Source organism: Esox lucius, chromosome 4 (genome assembly GCF_011004845.1).
Source record: "Esox lucius isolate fEsoLuc1 chromosome 4, fEsoLuc1.pri, whole genome shotgun sequence".
Classification (NCBI taxonomy): domain Eukaryota; kingdom Metazoa; phylum Chordata; class Actinopteri; order Esociformes; family Esocidae; genus Esox; species Esox lucius.
In genome coordinates, this window is record NC_047572.1 from 324,200 (window position 1) to 341,556 (window position 17,357).

The following is a 17,357-nucleotide window of genomic DNA, read 5'->3' on the forward strand; positions in this document are numbered from 1 at the left end:
CTTCAAAATTGTCCATGTTACCATTAATTGTCCCAGCATCTGTCTTAGTTTTGCAATAGTTGTATGTAATTTATATGGAGTTGTCTAGCGCTTACAATAATTGGACTTAAGATGACATGCTGAACCTTACTGCTTTTGACTCGTTTCATGTTGTGTTACTCTGATTTTTTATTTTAATTCTATTAATTTCTTTCTCTTTTTATCCCTTTCGCTTTTGATCCGTTTCTGTATCTTGATCCCTTTTGTCCTTGTGTGGTGATGGAGGGTTTTATTTGTATGTATCCAATTTCTAGTGCAAAAAATCTAAATAAATGATGGATAAATTCTCTGTCAATTAGAAGTAGTTAACACCTTTACAGATGTGATGTCAATAGCAATTCTTATTCTACTCTCCTGTAAACAACAACAATATCTAATACATTACAATTCTTATTATTGTGATCCTGACAGTGAGAAGTGGTTCCTAGCCATGGGGTTGTTTCACTTAGCATATAGTCTATTTCTTTTCTAAGGCAAACTAGAAACTAATATGAAAATGCATGAGGCCCTTTAGGTGCTCCTCTGTCTGTTGTACCTTGCATAATGTTTGGGAAATAAGATGATAGTCAGTATTCTTTCTAGTCCTCCTCTCACGTACAGAGGGGATTAAAGCACTTGGGATAGTTTTTGGAGCAATGTTCATGTGAATATGAACTGTCCTCAGCAGATTATTTCTAGAGTTAATATATGACAAATTGCTATCTTCAATGAACTGGAAACTCAAGCATGGTTGGGTAGCAATCAAATTTGCCATTGAGACACCAGCGGGTTTGAGCATCTTTCATTTTCTCTTCCCCAGTAACTTTGCCTTTTAGAAACATGCCAGGATTATTGAGCTAAGCGCCTAGTGCTATGGCCCACGCCGTCGACGATGGCTAATGTGTTTTTTGATAACAAGGGCTGAGACATCTGACAGCTCGTTGTCCGGTGTCGTGGTTGTTATTGTTGTTGCCTTTTCTCTGGCTTGGCAGCACATATAAAAATATCTACAAAGCCTTTCATTTGGCTCCAAGCTAATTCCATCTGGTGTCTGTATTTATCCATATACTCTATCTGTCTTTCCATTCAATATTAATTTGCTTTGTTTTAACTGAAGGCTAGACAGTAAATTTAGTAAAATTATAATCATTTATTTCATCTGGAAAAGGAAACATCTTGTAACTAAGATTGTTTGTAGTAGGTTTTATGACTATGTTATGACATTAGATGCTATTTTATATTTAGCATTAGGTGCTAACTCCTCGTCTACAGCCTGCACGATTAGTTGTTCACGCACCTACTACATACAGACTGTACACCTTCATTTCTAAAAAGTGTGTGCGATATAAAGCACATGACAACTTAATTAAAAGTAGTGCCAATTGTAATAAATAGAGCACATTTTACATATTGCCTTAGGGTTATTTTCACAAGGTCTTCGTCAAACTCAGTTTCTACATCAAATTATTCCTGACGAGATTTGATTGTTTTCTTTTCCAGCTGTAATAAACCAACATTTTCTATTGCTCTGCAAGTTTTTTACTGGTTAGTTGTATATTGCTGAAAGCTCTTGCAAAGCAGTTCGCTATGGACACCAGTAATGATAAAACAAACTTTTTCTAGTGGCCTGGGGTGGTCCAGCATCTGCTGCCTCTGTTACACAGATAATGCTGCATCTTGGGTTTGAATCCAGCCCACACTTCTTTCAAACTTTCTGTCCGACCCCACTTTCCTCTCCAACAATGCATTCTAAAACATATTGTGAAGGGAAAGCTGGAAAGAGGCTGTTAGGTTTACATTGGGGTGAAGCCAAAGACTCATCTGGAATGGATTTTGAATTAGAAATCCCTGATCCATAAAACAAACCAGTCAACAACAACTTTTAAACATCGTCAAGGAACCTTCTAAACACTAGCAGTGATAGCCAGACTATACCAAGTAGGCCAAACTATGTGTTATTCTAGCCATTTTCCCAACATTCTGGAACATTAGCAAGCCAGTGCCTCTAATGTTCGAGAAATGCTACAGTTGCTCTATGGGTCTGAGCTTTGACTCTACGAAGTGACCTAGTTGCAAGATCAACAACTTGGACAATCCGGAGGGATTGCTGGGGGCTGATGGGAGAGGCAGCTGCAGGCATAGAGACCCATCCAGCAGGTGGTAACATTTAGAGCCAGGTACTGGAAAGGAAGCACTTAACGGGGACAACACCAGGCGGTGTCTTATTACGTCCAGAAGCTGTGGAAGGGGAGAGAGGTAGAGAAGAAGGCTTGAAAGGTGGAGGGAATGGGCGGGAGGAGAAAAGTGTCTGCGCCCTCTCCCCTTAACAGTTGTTGCCGTGTTAGAGGTGAGGACCAGGATTATGAAAGGGCTCGTCTCTCAGTGATTAGAAATAAGGAAAACAGATTGAGCATGGCCACCGAAGTCCCCCCGTGGATTAATCACAGTGGCACGTCCCGCTAGTGTATTTGTGATGGTGTGAGAGGGTGTGTGCGTGCATGTCTACCGGGCTACTTAGCCTACCCTGGAATGAAATTGTGGCTTCTCTCACACAATCATACACATAACTTAACAGTGCTCCAACTGATCTTAATATAACCAATACACTGATTGTGGAATATGGATATACAAACAATTAACAGCTAATTGGACCAATTACATGGAGAAATAGACAATAATTTTACTACACACGCGCCATCATCTGGTACAATATACATGCGACTAACTTAGAAACCATAACTTTGAATAGAAGTTGTTTGACATTCTTTGTCTTGTTCATTCCAATTTTAACCACTGTACCAAAGCCCCACTTAAATAGAAAGGCCATCTTTGCAAATGTTCTATTCCCAGCAAGCATGTGGTTTTGAATGTTGATCCCTGGGTTATAGGCAAACTATTAGTTCCATAATTCAAGTATACCAGTACCAGTCATTTTGAGAATAGTGCATTTTCCTGGTATGCACTTTTTGTGTTATTGCTGCACACAAGTTTTAGGAATGTTATGAAGGGCATGCATTATTGTGGAATTGCACTGTTACATTTGCTACAGTCCGTGAAATATTTGTACAATGAATATAATCGCGTGAATTGCTTGAAATTTTTTCGTGTATGCATTTTGTTTTTATGTAGTATACTTTTTTGTTTATAGTGAATATTTATTTGATGATTTTCTACTTTTTTCCAGTGAGTTCTAATTTTTTTTTGACATTTTGCATGGAATGTGATGCATTCCATTATGTGAATGGTAAGACGTATCTATCCTCTTATAGGTGCAGTATCGGGCGCTGATCAAGAGATGGGGGCCAGCCAAAAAAGACTGCCTTAAGACACAAAAAAGACAGAGAATCGAAAATCGTCTTTTTCTCAAAATTTCTAAAATACTGAGTGCATTTGCTTTTTCTCTGTGGCGGTTCAAAGGAGCTCCTCCTTTGCGTCATATGCCTGTGGTTGTGATCTTTTGTCGCTTGATGTGTGTCAAGTAGAAACTTGGTATAAGTCTCTGTTGTGGAGTAATGAAAGAAAGAGAATAACTCCGACAAAAGTTATTGATAACTCAAAAAAATTACTGGAACCTTGTCTTTTTGGAGGAAGAGACTGGCAGTTCAGTAATTCTCCCTGAAGGTTTTCTTCTCTAATTTTTTGATATTTTTGAAGCAGAACTCTTATCTCTGTGGACACTGCGGCCTTCTTTATATGGATGTAATCAATATCTAGTGTATCCATTATGTTATAACTGGATTATGTCTTCATTTTTGCAGTTTTTTTGCAGCCATTGCAATCTCCTTCATTCTGTTACTGGACTGGTTCCAAAGTGTGCATCGAGTTTGAGGGGAGGGCCAAATTTTTTGAATGGAACCCACACTTTTCCACCAGCCTCTGTCACCTGTTTCCTGTCCACCTGTCTGTCTGTTCCTCATTTATGATTGACAGTTAGAGTAATCAGGACAGGGTTTGGCAGGTAGGTCCCGCTTCAGTTCTCATGGCTGGCTAAACTTTCCCCTTCTCAGACCTCTTTCTAAGACATTCTCCTATTAGCAAATAGAGAGGGCCAAGTTGATTTGAATCCTCCAATAAGGTTTATGACCACCTGGCAGTTAACACCTCAGTCGCTCACCTTCATTCAGTGCTGCTTTGAATAGTTTTTTATCTGTTTCCTCTCCTTCTCACCTCCTGCAAGTGAAATCCATATGCTGCAAAGGAAGCCTGACACATATGAACCAAATCACCTCTTTTTTCTATTTCCTTTTCCCCACTTTTCTCACGCCATAGGACTCTACTCAGTGAGAACCAGTGAAAGTGAAAATTGTTTTCAAATGAGAACATTATTGTGCCTGAGACCTTTATTGGGTTGGCAGACTGCATTGGCACACCCAAATGAAGAGTAGCTCACAGGTGGAAAAAAAGAGTTGAAAATCCACTAAGTTCAGTAATTAGATTGTCTGGCTTCACTGAAACTCACTCACACAAAGTGGACAAGGGCTACTTTATCTAGAGTAGCGTCGGCACGCTCCTGTAACATTTGACTTCTCTCAAACACAGAACTATCTTATGTAATCATAAAATAAAACATTTGCAGTAGGAAAGCCGATTGACAACTGGCTCAAAGGGATAATCCTTCACGCAAAGTGGCTTCTTAGTTGTCCATATTGCACCTCTTTCAACCTGAAATGTGTATTTATGTAACAAATGTAAAGAGTATTTACAGTCAAATATATGGTTTGATTGTTGGACATGGTAAATGGTGTAAAGATATATTTACTTTTAAAGGAATAGTTCTGAATTTATCTACTTTCCCAGTGTCAAATGAACTCATGCAAACCCTTTTCCATACATTAGCATTAGAGGAAGTTAGAGGCAGTTATACAAGCTTTTGCTAATCGCTGATTGATCCTTCTGGGGTCAATACAAAACATAAAATAGGAAAAATTACAAACAAGTGATACATTGAAAGACCAGAACAGTCACACCTATTTGAAATACACCCAAAAAAAATTGTTGATTGAGTCTGTGCTTCTGTGTGTTTGTCTCAGTCCTGGTTGTACCATTGTTTTATTCATTTTTAAAAGGTAGTTTTACTCTTTGCTTGAACATTAGTACAGTTGTTCCCATACACTTCCAGCTATTGTGCAGACATTTAATAGTGCCTTCCTTCGAACTGCACACAGAGACATAACAATGGTATCCACAAGTTAAAATGGCTGTGGGGAAATAGATAAGGGCCTCACTGACAAAACTTTGAACTATCCCTTTAAGACACTCACTGACATGATGATTTAACTGGTTTTTATCGTTGTAGGAAATGCAATGACAAAAATGAAGTCAGGGCAGAATCCTTGTCTCATGTAAGCTAGTGCTAGAGGTCCATTTGAGTATGTGGGCAGTCCAAAGGAAGTACAGTACCTGTGAATGTACTTTGTATTGAAAAACTTTTATTATAATAAAGAAAGCGGAAAACGCCTGTTGTCCTTGTTTGTTTTGTGTGTAAGGATTTCGCAAAAATATTGGGTGGTAAGTGTTTCACAGCCTTCAGACTGTCCCTAAACAGCATGGCTAAGAACCCTGTTAGAACTGTCATCTATAGAGAGCCCAGCAAGGTGAAATTAGTAGGAATGTATTTTTTGAAATGTTATGAGTTAATTTTATATAATCTATGTTGAGTGCCCCCTATTTGTGACTACGATCGTGTGTTTGTTTGCGTGTGTGTGCATTGCAGTGCTTATGTCTCAGGTGTGTATGAGAGAGAGACTCTCTTAAAAGCCAAGGCTAGGGTTCTGTCATACTTGTAAGTGCAGTTAAGATAAGAACTGAACTGACGAGCCTGTCCAACTCTGTGTGGATGAACTGGGACAGTAGCAGGAGTTAAGTGGCTAAACCTGTTCTATAATGAATGCTCTGGCAGAAGTGTGCCATTTCCCTCTCATTAAAACTGTCTGTGCTGACCAGCTCAATCCACTGTACTGGTGGGTTTGTTAGTGGTTTTGTTTGAGCATCTCATGCATGTAGTTATGCACACACACAGACAGACTGGTATGGTGCCTAGTGAGGTGAGTAGGCTCTAATGTTGCCAGCTATTTCCCAAACAACATGTCTTGTTGTATACAACACCGTTTCCAAAAAGTTAGGACGCTGCATAAAATGCAAATAAAAACTGAATGCAATAATGTGCAAATCATGTATCCCTTAACTTAATTGAAAATAGTACAAAGACAACATTTAAAAAACATACATGGTCATTTTCAATTTGATGCCAGCAACACTTTCAAAAAAAGTTGAGACAGGGGCATGTTTACCACTGTGTAGCATTACCTCTTTTTCTAACAATACTCTGTAATCGTTTGAGAACTGAGGAGACCAATTGCTGTAGTTTTGAAAGTGAAATGTATTTCCATTCTTGCTCGATATAGGGTTTCAGCAGCTCAAAAGTTCAGGGTCTCCTTTTTTGTATTTTTTATTTCGTAATGTGCCAAATGTTTTCAATAGGTGACAGGTCTGGACTACAGGCAGGCCAGTTTGGCACTTTTGACTCTTTTACTACGGAGCCATGTTGTTGTAATATGTGCAGAATGTGGTTTGACATTGTCTGGGTAAAATAAGCAAGGGCTTCCCTGAAAAAGACATCTGGATGGCGGCAAATCTTTCTCCAAAACTAGCATTTATTGTTCAGCATTAATGGTGCCTTCACAGATGTGCAAGTCATCCATACCATGTGCACTAATGCACCCCCATAACATCACAGATGCTGGCTTTTAAACTGTGTGCTGAGGCTGTGGCTTTCATGATTTCCAAAAATATTTGTATTTGTCAGACCAAAGTACAATTTTGAACTTGGCCTCAGTCCATCTTAAATGAACTCTGGCCCAGAGAAGGTGGCAGCGGTTCTGGGTCTTGTTAGAGGGCCAAGCAACGAAGTTGCTGGAACCCTCTTATAATTGTTTGTATTATTAGGGGTTCTCCAGTAAGAGAAACCCTATTGTTATTGTTAGTATTATCATATTATTGGTGCCTAAAATGCTAAACTCAAAAATTCCATTGTAAAAAATTATATAAACTTGCATCAAAATAGTTCACGTGTAACAACCATACAGACCCCACCCCGATTCCTCCACCAGGGGCGCTACAGTACACAATTAAATTTGCTAATTTAAAAATGATGCACAGTTTGACCTACAGATTTTGTACCTGCATTTCTCATGATAAACAAAAAAGCCCCAAGAACCCATAAAGTCCGCCATGATGGATTTTTCTGTACAATGAAAATTTTTCCTAAACTACAAAAAGATTCTTCTCATGAACCGTAAATCCAATTGACTTGTTTCACCAGTTTAGCTATCCCTACTTAAAATTATGAAACATTTATTGATTAATTAACTATTGGGCTGTATCCTTTGAACCGTTCGAGCAACAGGCACAAAACTGACTTTGTTTCAACAGTTTAGGCTATGCCTACTTCAAATTAGGAAACTTTTTTTATTAATTTTATATATGCTAATTAACGTAAATAGCGTTAAATCTACTACTATGCTGTACCTTTTGAACCCTTTGAGCTACAGACATGAAACCATTATGTTTTACACATTTAGGCTATCCCCAGTTCATTTGATGAAACGTATTAGGCTGTTTCTTTTGAACTGTTCGTGCCACAGACACAAAAAAACAACTTTGTTTCAGACGTTTAAGCTATCCCCACTTTAAATTAGGATATTTAAAGATTTATTTTACATATGCTAATTAGGGTATTTAGCGTTAATTAACTATTATGCCTTTTTTTTTTTTTACAGTTTGAGCTACAGACACGAAACCATATTTGTTGTACACGTTTATGCTCTCCCCAGTATGATGAAATGTTAATTGAGTTTACGTATGCTAATTATCATTAATTAACTATTAGGCTGTATCTTTTGAACCGTTTGAGCAACAAGCACAAAACGGACTTTTGCTATCCATACTTCAAATTAGGAAAATTAGCATAATTAGCATGAAATACCTATTAGCAAGCAAGTTAATTTATATAGTTCAATTCATACATCGAATCAATTCAATGTGCTTTACAAAGAAAATAAAAATACAATAACGTGAAAACAAATACTCAAATGAAAACATCAAAACAACATCATAATAATAAAAAATGTAATATTCCAAATATAAAAAGAATAAAAATTAGGCTGTATCTTTTGAAACATTCGAGCTACAGACAGAAAACCAACTTTGTTTCACCAGTTTACCTATCCCTACTTCAAATTATGAAACGTTTATCAATTGTATGTATGCTAATTAGCATTATACAAAGATATACAGTGTGAGTGTGCCCTACCAGACCATTTTCCTATACTCAACTTATTGGAGGACCCCGACCATTGTTGCTATGCAACTATATTTATTATTAGGGGGCCAAGCAACAAAGTTGCTGGAACCCTATTGTAACTGTTAGTTTCATTATTATTATTAGGGTTTCAGCAGTTCACTGGTGAAACACTTTTGTGTTTGTTCCATTTCATTATTATTATTAGTGTTTCAGCTGTTCACTGGTGAAACACTATTGTTTTTGTTACCGCTGTTTATCATTATTATTCCTGCATGTTTCGGTACTTTTTTACAAATTCTAGTGAGATAAAAAGGCCCATCTTTGCATGCTAATACAGGCCCAAGGGACACAACTTCTGGTGCAATGGTATGCAATCAGATTCATGGTGGCGCTGTAATAAGCCTCCAAAGTGTCCAGATTTGCAAGCTCACCACACCCACGCCATGTGTCATGAAACTTGTTCCATATGTCTATCTCCTCACAATTAAAATTGAATCCTTTGGGACCCATAAAGTCCCCCGTATGGGGTTTTCCGCCATTTTTGATTTTGTGAAAAACACTTAAAATTATACTCCTACAACACCAAATGTCCAATCTTCACGTCCTTTGATATGTGACAGAATTCCTAAACACTGTCCAATCGCAAAATTAGAGTTTGCCTTTTTATTTTATGAAGGTCCAGATTCAGAGCTTAGTAATGGTATATAATTCAATACTGTTTGATAAAGTTATGGGAAAGAAATTCTGCTTTGAAAGTTGATGATCTGCTCTACTTAGTTCTGAGAAAAGAGGCTTGAAGGATTCACCCTTGCCTGAAAGCTGGTCTTTGTTTATGCCCATTCAGCATAGTTCACACCCTCTTAGGCCTTAACCCCACCCAGCTATTTATGTATTCAAATGGGGACAATCTGGCCTTGTGCTGATCTGGTTGATCTCTAATTAACACATACTATATCAAACCAAATAAAATGAAATAAACGTTTTTTCACATGGACTTGATACATCATGTATAAACAGTACAGTGAAAGGTAAAGTAGCCTAGCAGCCGGATTCATAATAGGTATTAGCAGCAACGCAGATAGTTGGAGTGCAGATGGACAGCCGCTGAGCCATTATAGGATTATAGATTAGGAGTAATCACACACACCGGGGATGAATGGTCAATGACCAGTCAATCATGTATCTTATTATGAAACTAAGTGACTTTCTCACTTTTGCGAAGAAAAGCTAGCTACCCAACGAACAAGCTAGGAACCAGAAAATATTGAAAATAATTATCTGTAGTCAGATAACTAATGTTTGACTTGACCCGTATACGTAGGAATATGTAGGAATATTTTGCGGCAGAGTGAATATCCTCTGATTACATACAAAGTAATTTGTTGTTTGTGTTTAGTCTGTGGACCTTGTTTATAACGCGTCTTTTCGCTACCGTTCACACTCAACGCGTTCAATACTCCAATAAACAGTTGTTTTATACAAGATGAGCCTGCATTTCTTTTTTACCACTATCACTGCAATGAAAGGACTACATTTTGCTTGAAGTTGAAATTATATTCCTATTTACACTTCACATACTAGTTTGCATTAAGTCACATGAAAGTTAACATCTTCACGAAGGCATTTCATAAAAAAAGACAAAATATCCCAGAATATGTTTTTGTTCTTAAAAACGGTTCTCCTGAAAAGTAGTGACATGCGACATACACATTCTGTCACATATTTGGCTTCTATAAATCCCGTTATGTAAAAGATGCATAAGCAGAGCCAGTAAGTCAAAAAAATTACCACTCAATCTTCAAGCTTGTGTGGTTTTACACATATATGCATTTAAATCAGACACAGTTGATGATATGATAAAGTCATTTGATGTACATGCAGTGGCGGAGCTTAGCTTTCTCTCCAGTGGGTGCAAATCTTGGTCGCGGAGCCCCCCCCCCCACAACCCCCCATTGCAAAAGTCTTGCTACTTAATTTCCCAACTAAAATATACGCAGATAATATAAATATTTAATACTACTCTTGCAAAAATGTACATATGTTTCACATACCATGATTGAACAGAAACTTGTTATTAGGGAACAACAAAACATATCTGCAGTTACAAAACTTTGCTGCTAGCTGCGTTTGGACCTGGATCATAACTGTAATCCCCTTTCACTGTAAGCCGCGATGCTGTTCCTGTCATTGTAATTTCAGATCTTTCAGGTCTATCCAATAACTTTATTAAAGACATTTCTTGAGGACACATCATTATATTTTTTATAATGTATTGCTTCTCTTTCTTGTGAGTGGCAGACATACCTACATTCCATTTTTATGTTTTGTTTTTTAATTTTCAACTGCTCAGATCATTAGCAAACGAGCCGACAAAACCTCGACATTATACCCCGGGTTGCCAGATTCACCTACAATATAGACCCAATCACCCACAGACTCCACATAAAAACCGCACACTGTCATTAGAAATAGCCCAATAAGCGGTTAACTGGCCCATCTGGCAACGCTGGCTACACTCCCACGGTCATGGAATCATAAAAATATAGATGTTTATCACTTCAATGTCAACTGAATAGTATGTAGCAAATTAATCATACTATTTTATTCTGCTTGCTGTAATTTTCAACATAAACTTCTTGAGGGCCCCAGTGATTGGATGCCACGCACCCATCGAACTCATTACATATCCACAACACTTTTACGATGTAACATTTGAAAGTAAATTCAGTTTGACCACAAGGTGGGGCAAAAATAGCCAATTGGCATTATCTCTATCTGTATCACTCAGTCTGATTTACATTTGGCACACAAAATAAGGGTAGTGATCTAGATAATGCTCAATTTGGCCATATGGGGGTACCATTGGACAAAGAAACATCATTCATGCTTTATTTCGAGAATCTCTGAATAGATGGTGCTCAGGGATCTCTCAATGCACATGTGGGGAAATAATTGCTGAATGCTGAAACATGCTCAATGTTGCTTGCAGCTTTATTATTATTGTGGCATTTTTTGGTCCTTTTTGCAAATCCTGTGAGATAAAACGACTAACTTCGAAACCCCACCACGCCCACCCCATGTGACTTAGAGTCATGAATATTGGTACATACAGTATCTCACAAAAGAGAGTACACCCCTCACATTTTTGTAAAGATTTGATTATATCTTTTCATGTAATAACACTGAAGATATTACACTTTGCTACAATGTAAAGTAGTGAGTGTACAGCTTGTATTACAGTGTAAATTTGCTGTCCCCTCAAAATAACACAACGCACAGTCATTCATTTCTAAAACACTGACAACAAAAGTGAGTACACTCCTAAGTGAAAATGTCCAAATTGTGCCCAAAGTGTAAATATTTTGTGTGGCCACCATAATTTTCCAACACTGCCTTAATCCTCTTGGGCATAGAGTTCACCAGAGCTTCACAGGTTGCCAATGGAGTCTTCTTCCACTCCTCCATGACGACACAGAGCTGGTGGATGTTAGAGACCTTGTGCTCCTCCACCTTCCGTTTGAGGATGCCCCACTGATGCTCAATAGGGTTTAAGTCTGGAGACATGCTTGACCAGTCCATCACCTTTACCCTCAACTTCTTTAGCAAGGCAGTAGTCGTCTTGGAGGTGTGTTTGGGGTCGTTATCATGTTGGAATACTGCCCTGTGCCCCAGTATCTGAAGGGAGGGGATCATGCTCTGCTTCAGTATGTCTCAGTACATTTTGGCATTCATGGTTCCCTCAATGAACTGTACCTCCCCAGTGCCGGCAGCACTCATGCAGCCCCAGACCATGACACTTCCACCACCATGCTTGACTGTAGGCAAGACACACTTGTCTTTGTACTCCTCACCTGGTTGCCGCCACACACACTTGACACCATTTGAACCAAATAAGTTTATCTTGGTCTCATCAGACCACAGGACATGGTTCCAGCAATCCAATCCATGTCTGCTTGTCTTTAGCATACTGTTTGCGGGCTTTCTTGTGCATCATCTTTAGAGGAGGCAGCCATGCAGACCAATTTCATGCTGGGTGCAGCATATGGTCTGAGCACTGACAGGCTGACCTCCCACCCCTTCAACCTCTGCAGTAATGCTGGCAGCACTCATATGTCTTTTTCCCAAAGACAACCTCTGGATATGACGCTGAGCATGTGCACTCAACTTCTTTGGTCGACCATGGCGAGGCCTGTTCTGACTTGAACCTGTCCTGTTAAACCGTTGCATGGTCTTGGCCACCGTGCTGCAGCTCAGTTTCAGGGTCTTGGCAAACCTTTTATAACCTAGGCCGTCTATGTAGAGCAACAATCCTTTTTTTCAGATCCTCAGAGAGTTTTGGCCAAGCGGTGCCAACTTCCAGTGAACAGTATGAGGGAGTGTGCAAGCGATGACACCAAATTTAACACACCTGCTCCCCATTCACACCTGAGACACTGTAACACAAAAAGACACAAAATACAGACAGACAAACACAGTAAGTGGTGCGTCGTCCCTTGCTTTTATGTCCAGGAGATGAGGGCTCACACTCCAGGAAAACCACAAATGGGTTGGTGCACCAGTCTCGAGTGACACTAACAATGTGTGCAGTTGGAAATCCAGTGCATTTCTCTGACTGAAACTCGACAACCTCCTCGGACCTGGAAAGCACCACAGTTCTTGGTCTAGTCATTGTGCTATTTGTTCAGCAGAGATCCTGTGTCTGGGTTACGTACAATATGTACCTTGGGTATGTACACTGAACAAAATTATAAACGCAACACTTTTGTTTTTGCCCCCATTTATCATGAGCTGAACCCAAAGATCTAAGACTTTCTCTATGTACACAAAAGGCCTATTTCTCTCAAATAATGTTCACAAATCTGTCTAAATCTGTGTTAGTGAACACTTCTCCTTTGCCGAGATAATCCATCCACCTCACAGGTGTGGCATATCAAGATGGTGATTACACAGCATGATTATTGTACAGGGGTGCCTTAGGCTGGCCACAACAAATGGCTAATTAGTTTTTAAAATGGTCAGTGTCAAAAGAGGATTTGTTCAGGATAGACAAAAACTCTACTGGATACAATCTTCCGTAGCTTTGTTATAGGAAGCCTGAAATGAAACTGTTTACTGTTATATTGTGACTATTTCTGGTGGATTTTCGATTCATGTCTTAGGACTTCTTCAGGATAGACAAACACTTTGCAGGCTACACGATTCTCTCGTCTTTTCAATTGACAAAAAAGTCTGTTAACACCTATATTAATACAGTAGTTATTGTATCAATGTAATTCACAAATGGCTAATAAGCTGTTAAAATGGCCAGTGGCAAAAGCCATACAGTTCATAGATACTATTTGTGGTAGAGGAAAATGTAATAAGAAACATTACTCAGTTTAATACAATGCTTAATGGCGTCTAGCGACATATTACTGGCTAATAAGCTATTAAAACGGCCAGCGGCAAAAGTCATACAGTTCATAGAAACTATTTGTGGTGGAGGTAAATTTAATAAGGAACGTTAGTCAGTTTAACACAATGGTTAATGGTGTCTAACGGAATATTCAAACTTGGCGTGATATTAATGCGTCAAGAGATTATACTAACACCTGGCAAATGTACAGCTCAGTGGTGTAGTGGTTCACGACACAGCCTTTCACATGGGTGACCGGTGTTCGAATCTCAAAAGGGCCATGATCACCGCTTTCTATTGCCGGCCAGCTAACAGATTTGAATCTGTCAAGGCTCAAGGTGTTCACCGATGCAGTCTTGAAAATAAATGTTTTACCAAGGAGCAGAATCACGTTTTCAATTGATTAAGCATTGCCTCCCAATGGTCACCCAATATGACTGTGTAAACTAATTTCCAGGGTGACTCAATGACACAATAACCAATCCTGAACTTGAATCCAGAATGTTGCCACTCTAGAACAGTACCACCATAGATGATCTATTGTTTCTGTTCCGTCCTGGCATTTATTTGGTGACCAGGATTCTGTACAACAATTTAAACTGAAAGGCTCTCAAAGACACATCAATTGTTGTTTTATATAGTAGTCCATACACTCTGTGCCATGGAATTGGAATATCAAAAAGATTTCCCCAAATGTTTTTAATACTGTATGGTGCCACAGTCAGGCTTTTTGTAGCAAGATGGAAGAGATTCTAGAGTAAACTTTTTTTTTTCTCTGGTATGGCTGCAAAGAGTTGATTATACCTCCAAAGTGCTTGTTTGAGTTGCTCATCAGTGTTAAGTTTCTGTCTTCTGTTTGTGATGCCTTTAAGAAACAAGAAATCCTTCTAGTAATTTTCTTCAATTAAAATTAGCTTATTTTCATATAATTTTTTTTGAGTTAGGCCATATAATTTGTTGTAAGCTGTTTAGGGGGATGGAATTGGAATTGTAACCAGCTTTGTATAGATTTGTTCATAAAGGTCGATGTTTCAAATAATGTAAAATTTTCTATCAGTTTAAAATGGCACACTTTAATCTGCAGCATGGCAAAGTGCCCGTCTTTAAAAAAAAATTGTGCTGCTATCATTTTATACATATTAAAGAATACTTTATAGGTCATTCTGAGGTCACTCCTCCCCCCAACATCATCCAAAATATTCTTGTTTGTTTGTACTTCATTTGTGCCGGTTTGCGCCATTACAATGTTTGTTTGTGCTGCTTGGGTATTTTATATATTAGACATTACATTTTTGGTGATGATGTCACTCAATTCCGCAGCATGCTCCAACTTTAGTCAAAATAGGCTCATTCGTTTGTGCTGGTTTGTGATGGTTTGTGCAATTAAAAGTTTTGTTTGTGCTGCATTGGCGTTTTTAATATTATACATTTGATAAGGGGTGAAGACATCACCAGCCACTTAAATCCAAATTGACTAAAAATAGGCTCAATCATTTTTGGTCCGTTTGTGCTGGTTTTTTCCTGTTCAAATTTTCGTTTGTGCTCCTATAATTTTTTAGACATTAAAGAATATTGTACTGTTCATTCTGAGATCCCTCAGCCCCCCTCCCCCAACATACTTCAAATTCACCCAAAATACTCTTGTTTGCTTGTGCTTCGTTTGTGCCATTAAAAGTTTTGTTTGTGCCAGCTGCCCAACCTGCTCCAGATTGACTCAAAATAGGATCACTTGTTTGTGCTGGTACAGTTTTTTGTACATAACCTACTTTTCTCCTGGATAGCACATTGGCTTTACTCTTTTTGCACTATAGCTCTGTCATTACTTCTTAAACTATTTTGGTAAAAAAGTCGCAAAAACAATATTTCAATTGCACAAATGGAACACAAACGAATTAGCATATTTTGAGTGAATTTGTAGCATGTTGGAGGGCTGAGTGACCTTGGAATGATCTATAAAATATTCTTAGTCTAGGACTAATATCTAAAAATGACAGCGGCACAAATGGAGCACAAACGATTAAAGGTATTTTACCTGTGTAAAAATGGTCCCCACCCAATGCAAAAACATGGCAAAATAGACTTAACCATTTGTGCTGGTTTGTGTTGTTAAAATGTGTGTGCTGCTTTCATCTTTTAGATATGAAAGAATATTTTATAGGTCAAATTTTATTCAGTCAAAATAGGTTCAATCGTTTGTGCTTTGTTTGGGTTGGTAAAAGTTAGTGGTGCGATTGAGCTTATTTTGAGACAGTTTGGAGGTTTGGGAGCTGAAAATTAAATGTTAAGGTAGCATCAGCACAAATGAAAATTTGTGCAGAAACGGAGTACAAATGATTGAGCCTATTTCGAGGGAATTTTTAGCATGTTGGGGGGCTGGTGACACCATACCCTATAATAAAATATCTAATATTTTAAACACTGAAGCAGCATTCTGTATTTGGCGATATGACAGAACTTGAATAAGCTGCATACATAAGACTTTTTTTTTAAATCCCAGGATTTCCAAACCCTTAATTATGTCATTTGTTCTAATTTTGCCGGCTAAGATTAATATGGCCATTATGAATAAATACAAGGATAATGGGCATCCCTGCTTTACTCCCCTACTCAGAGTCATTGCTAGGATCAAAATACATTCAGGGCTTATGTTGGAGGAAAACTTTTATGTAAATACTACCGATCTACATTGTCATAATTATTTTTTGGGTCAATTTGAGATTTGAAGATTTCAGTTTGTTTTTCAATTGAATTGTTCACATTATATGTCACATTAAAAGTAGAAAAAGTTCTGACATGATTTATCTTTGTCTCATTTCTTTTACATCACAAAAACCTGACCTATAATGTGAACAATTCAATTGAAAAACATCTTTGAGGGGGAAAAATTTAAAATAAAAACCTTACAATAACCTGGTTGCTTAAGTGTGCACACCCTCCTATAACTGGGGATGTGGCTGTGTTCAGAATTAACCAATCACATTCAAAATAGAAGTCATTACATGTCTGGCATCATTTAAAGTGACTCTGATTAATCACAAAAAGTTCAGCTGTTCTAGTATGATTTTCCTGACATTTTAGTGGCAAATTTTTACCGGCTTGTGCAGTAGCTCCATAGAATTCCCAGTGTTAGCCGCCATGTTTTCGCCAGACTGTCAGAGCAACCACATGACTGAAAACTATGAATATATGTTGTAGTCTTTTTCCTTTAGCCATGTGAATAGAATTTTTCTTTTTTGTAATCAGCTAAGCCATTACCATTATAATTGATATGCTAATTAAAATAACTAGGTGTAGATAGTGCGATTGCATAACTCTGTTAGCTAAAGACAGAACTTGGTTAGGGGTATGGTGTTTATGCACGTTCGTTGTGGCATTGTGGTAATTCTTTATTTAATTGTCATTGTATCGGTTATATTAATGGTATTACAAAAGTACAGATGTGATTTCTAGAATAGACATGGTGTTACTTTTTGATCACAGAATAATTGCCCATATATAAATAATTTGTCCACTATAATATATGCTCTATTTCCTTTTTCTCGTTCCCTATTTTTAATGGAGTAAAGCATTTGTCTCCAGTCATTTATAAAGTACAGGGTTTGAATGTACATGCGGAACATTTCAATGTACATGCTAGCGGCC

The 17,357-nt window shown here is 38.1% G+C and overlaps 1 protein-coding gene across 5 annotated transcripts in view; it reads left to right on the forward strand.

Moving 5' to 3' along the window:
• Window positions 1-17,357, forward strand: part of pcdh1b (protocadherin 1b) — a 353,309-nt gene that overhangs the window by 265,431 nt on the left and 70,521 nt on the right. The window contains exon 6 of one of the 5 annotated variants that reach the window (XM_029119488.2): window positions 3,288-5,474. The exons of the other annotated variants lie outside the window; for them this stretch is intronic. Coding sequence (XP_028975321.1) covers window positions 3,288-3,343 — 56 coding nt within the window. The 3' untranslated portion in view covers window positions 3,344-5,474. Of the gene's footprint in view, window positions 1-3,287; window positions 5,475-17,357 lie in introns of those variants that run through there. 5 annotated transcript variants of the gene reach the window in all.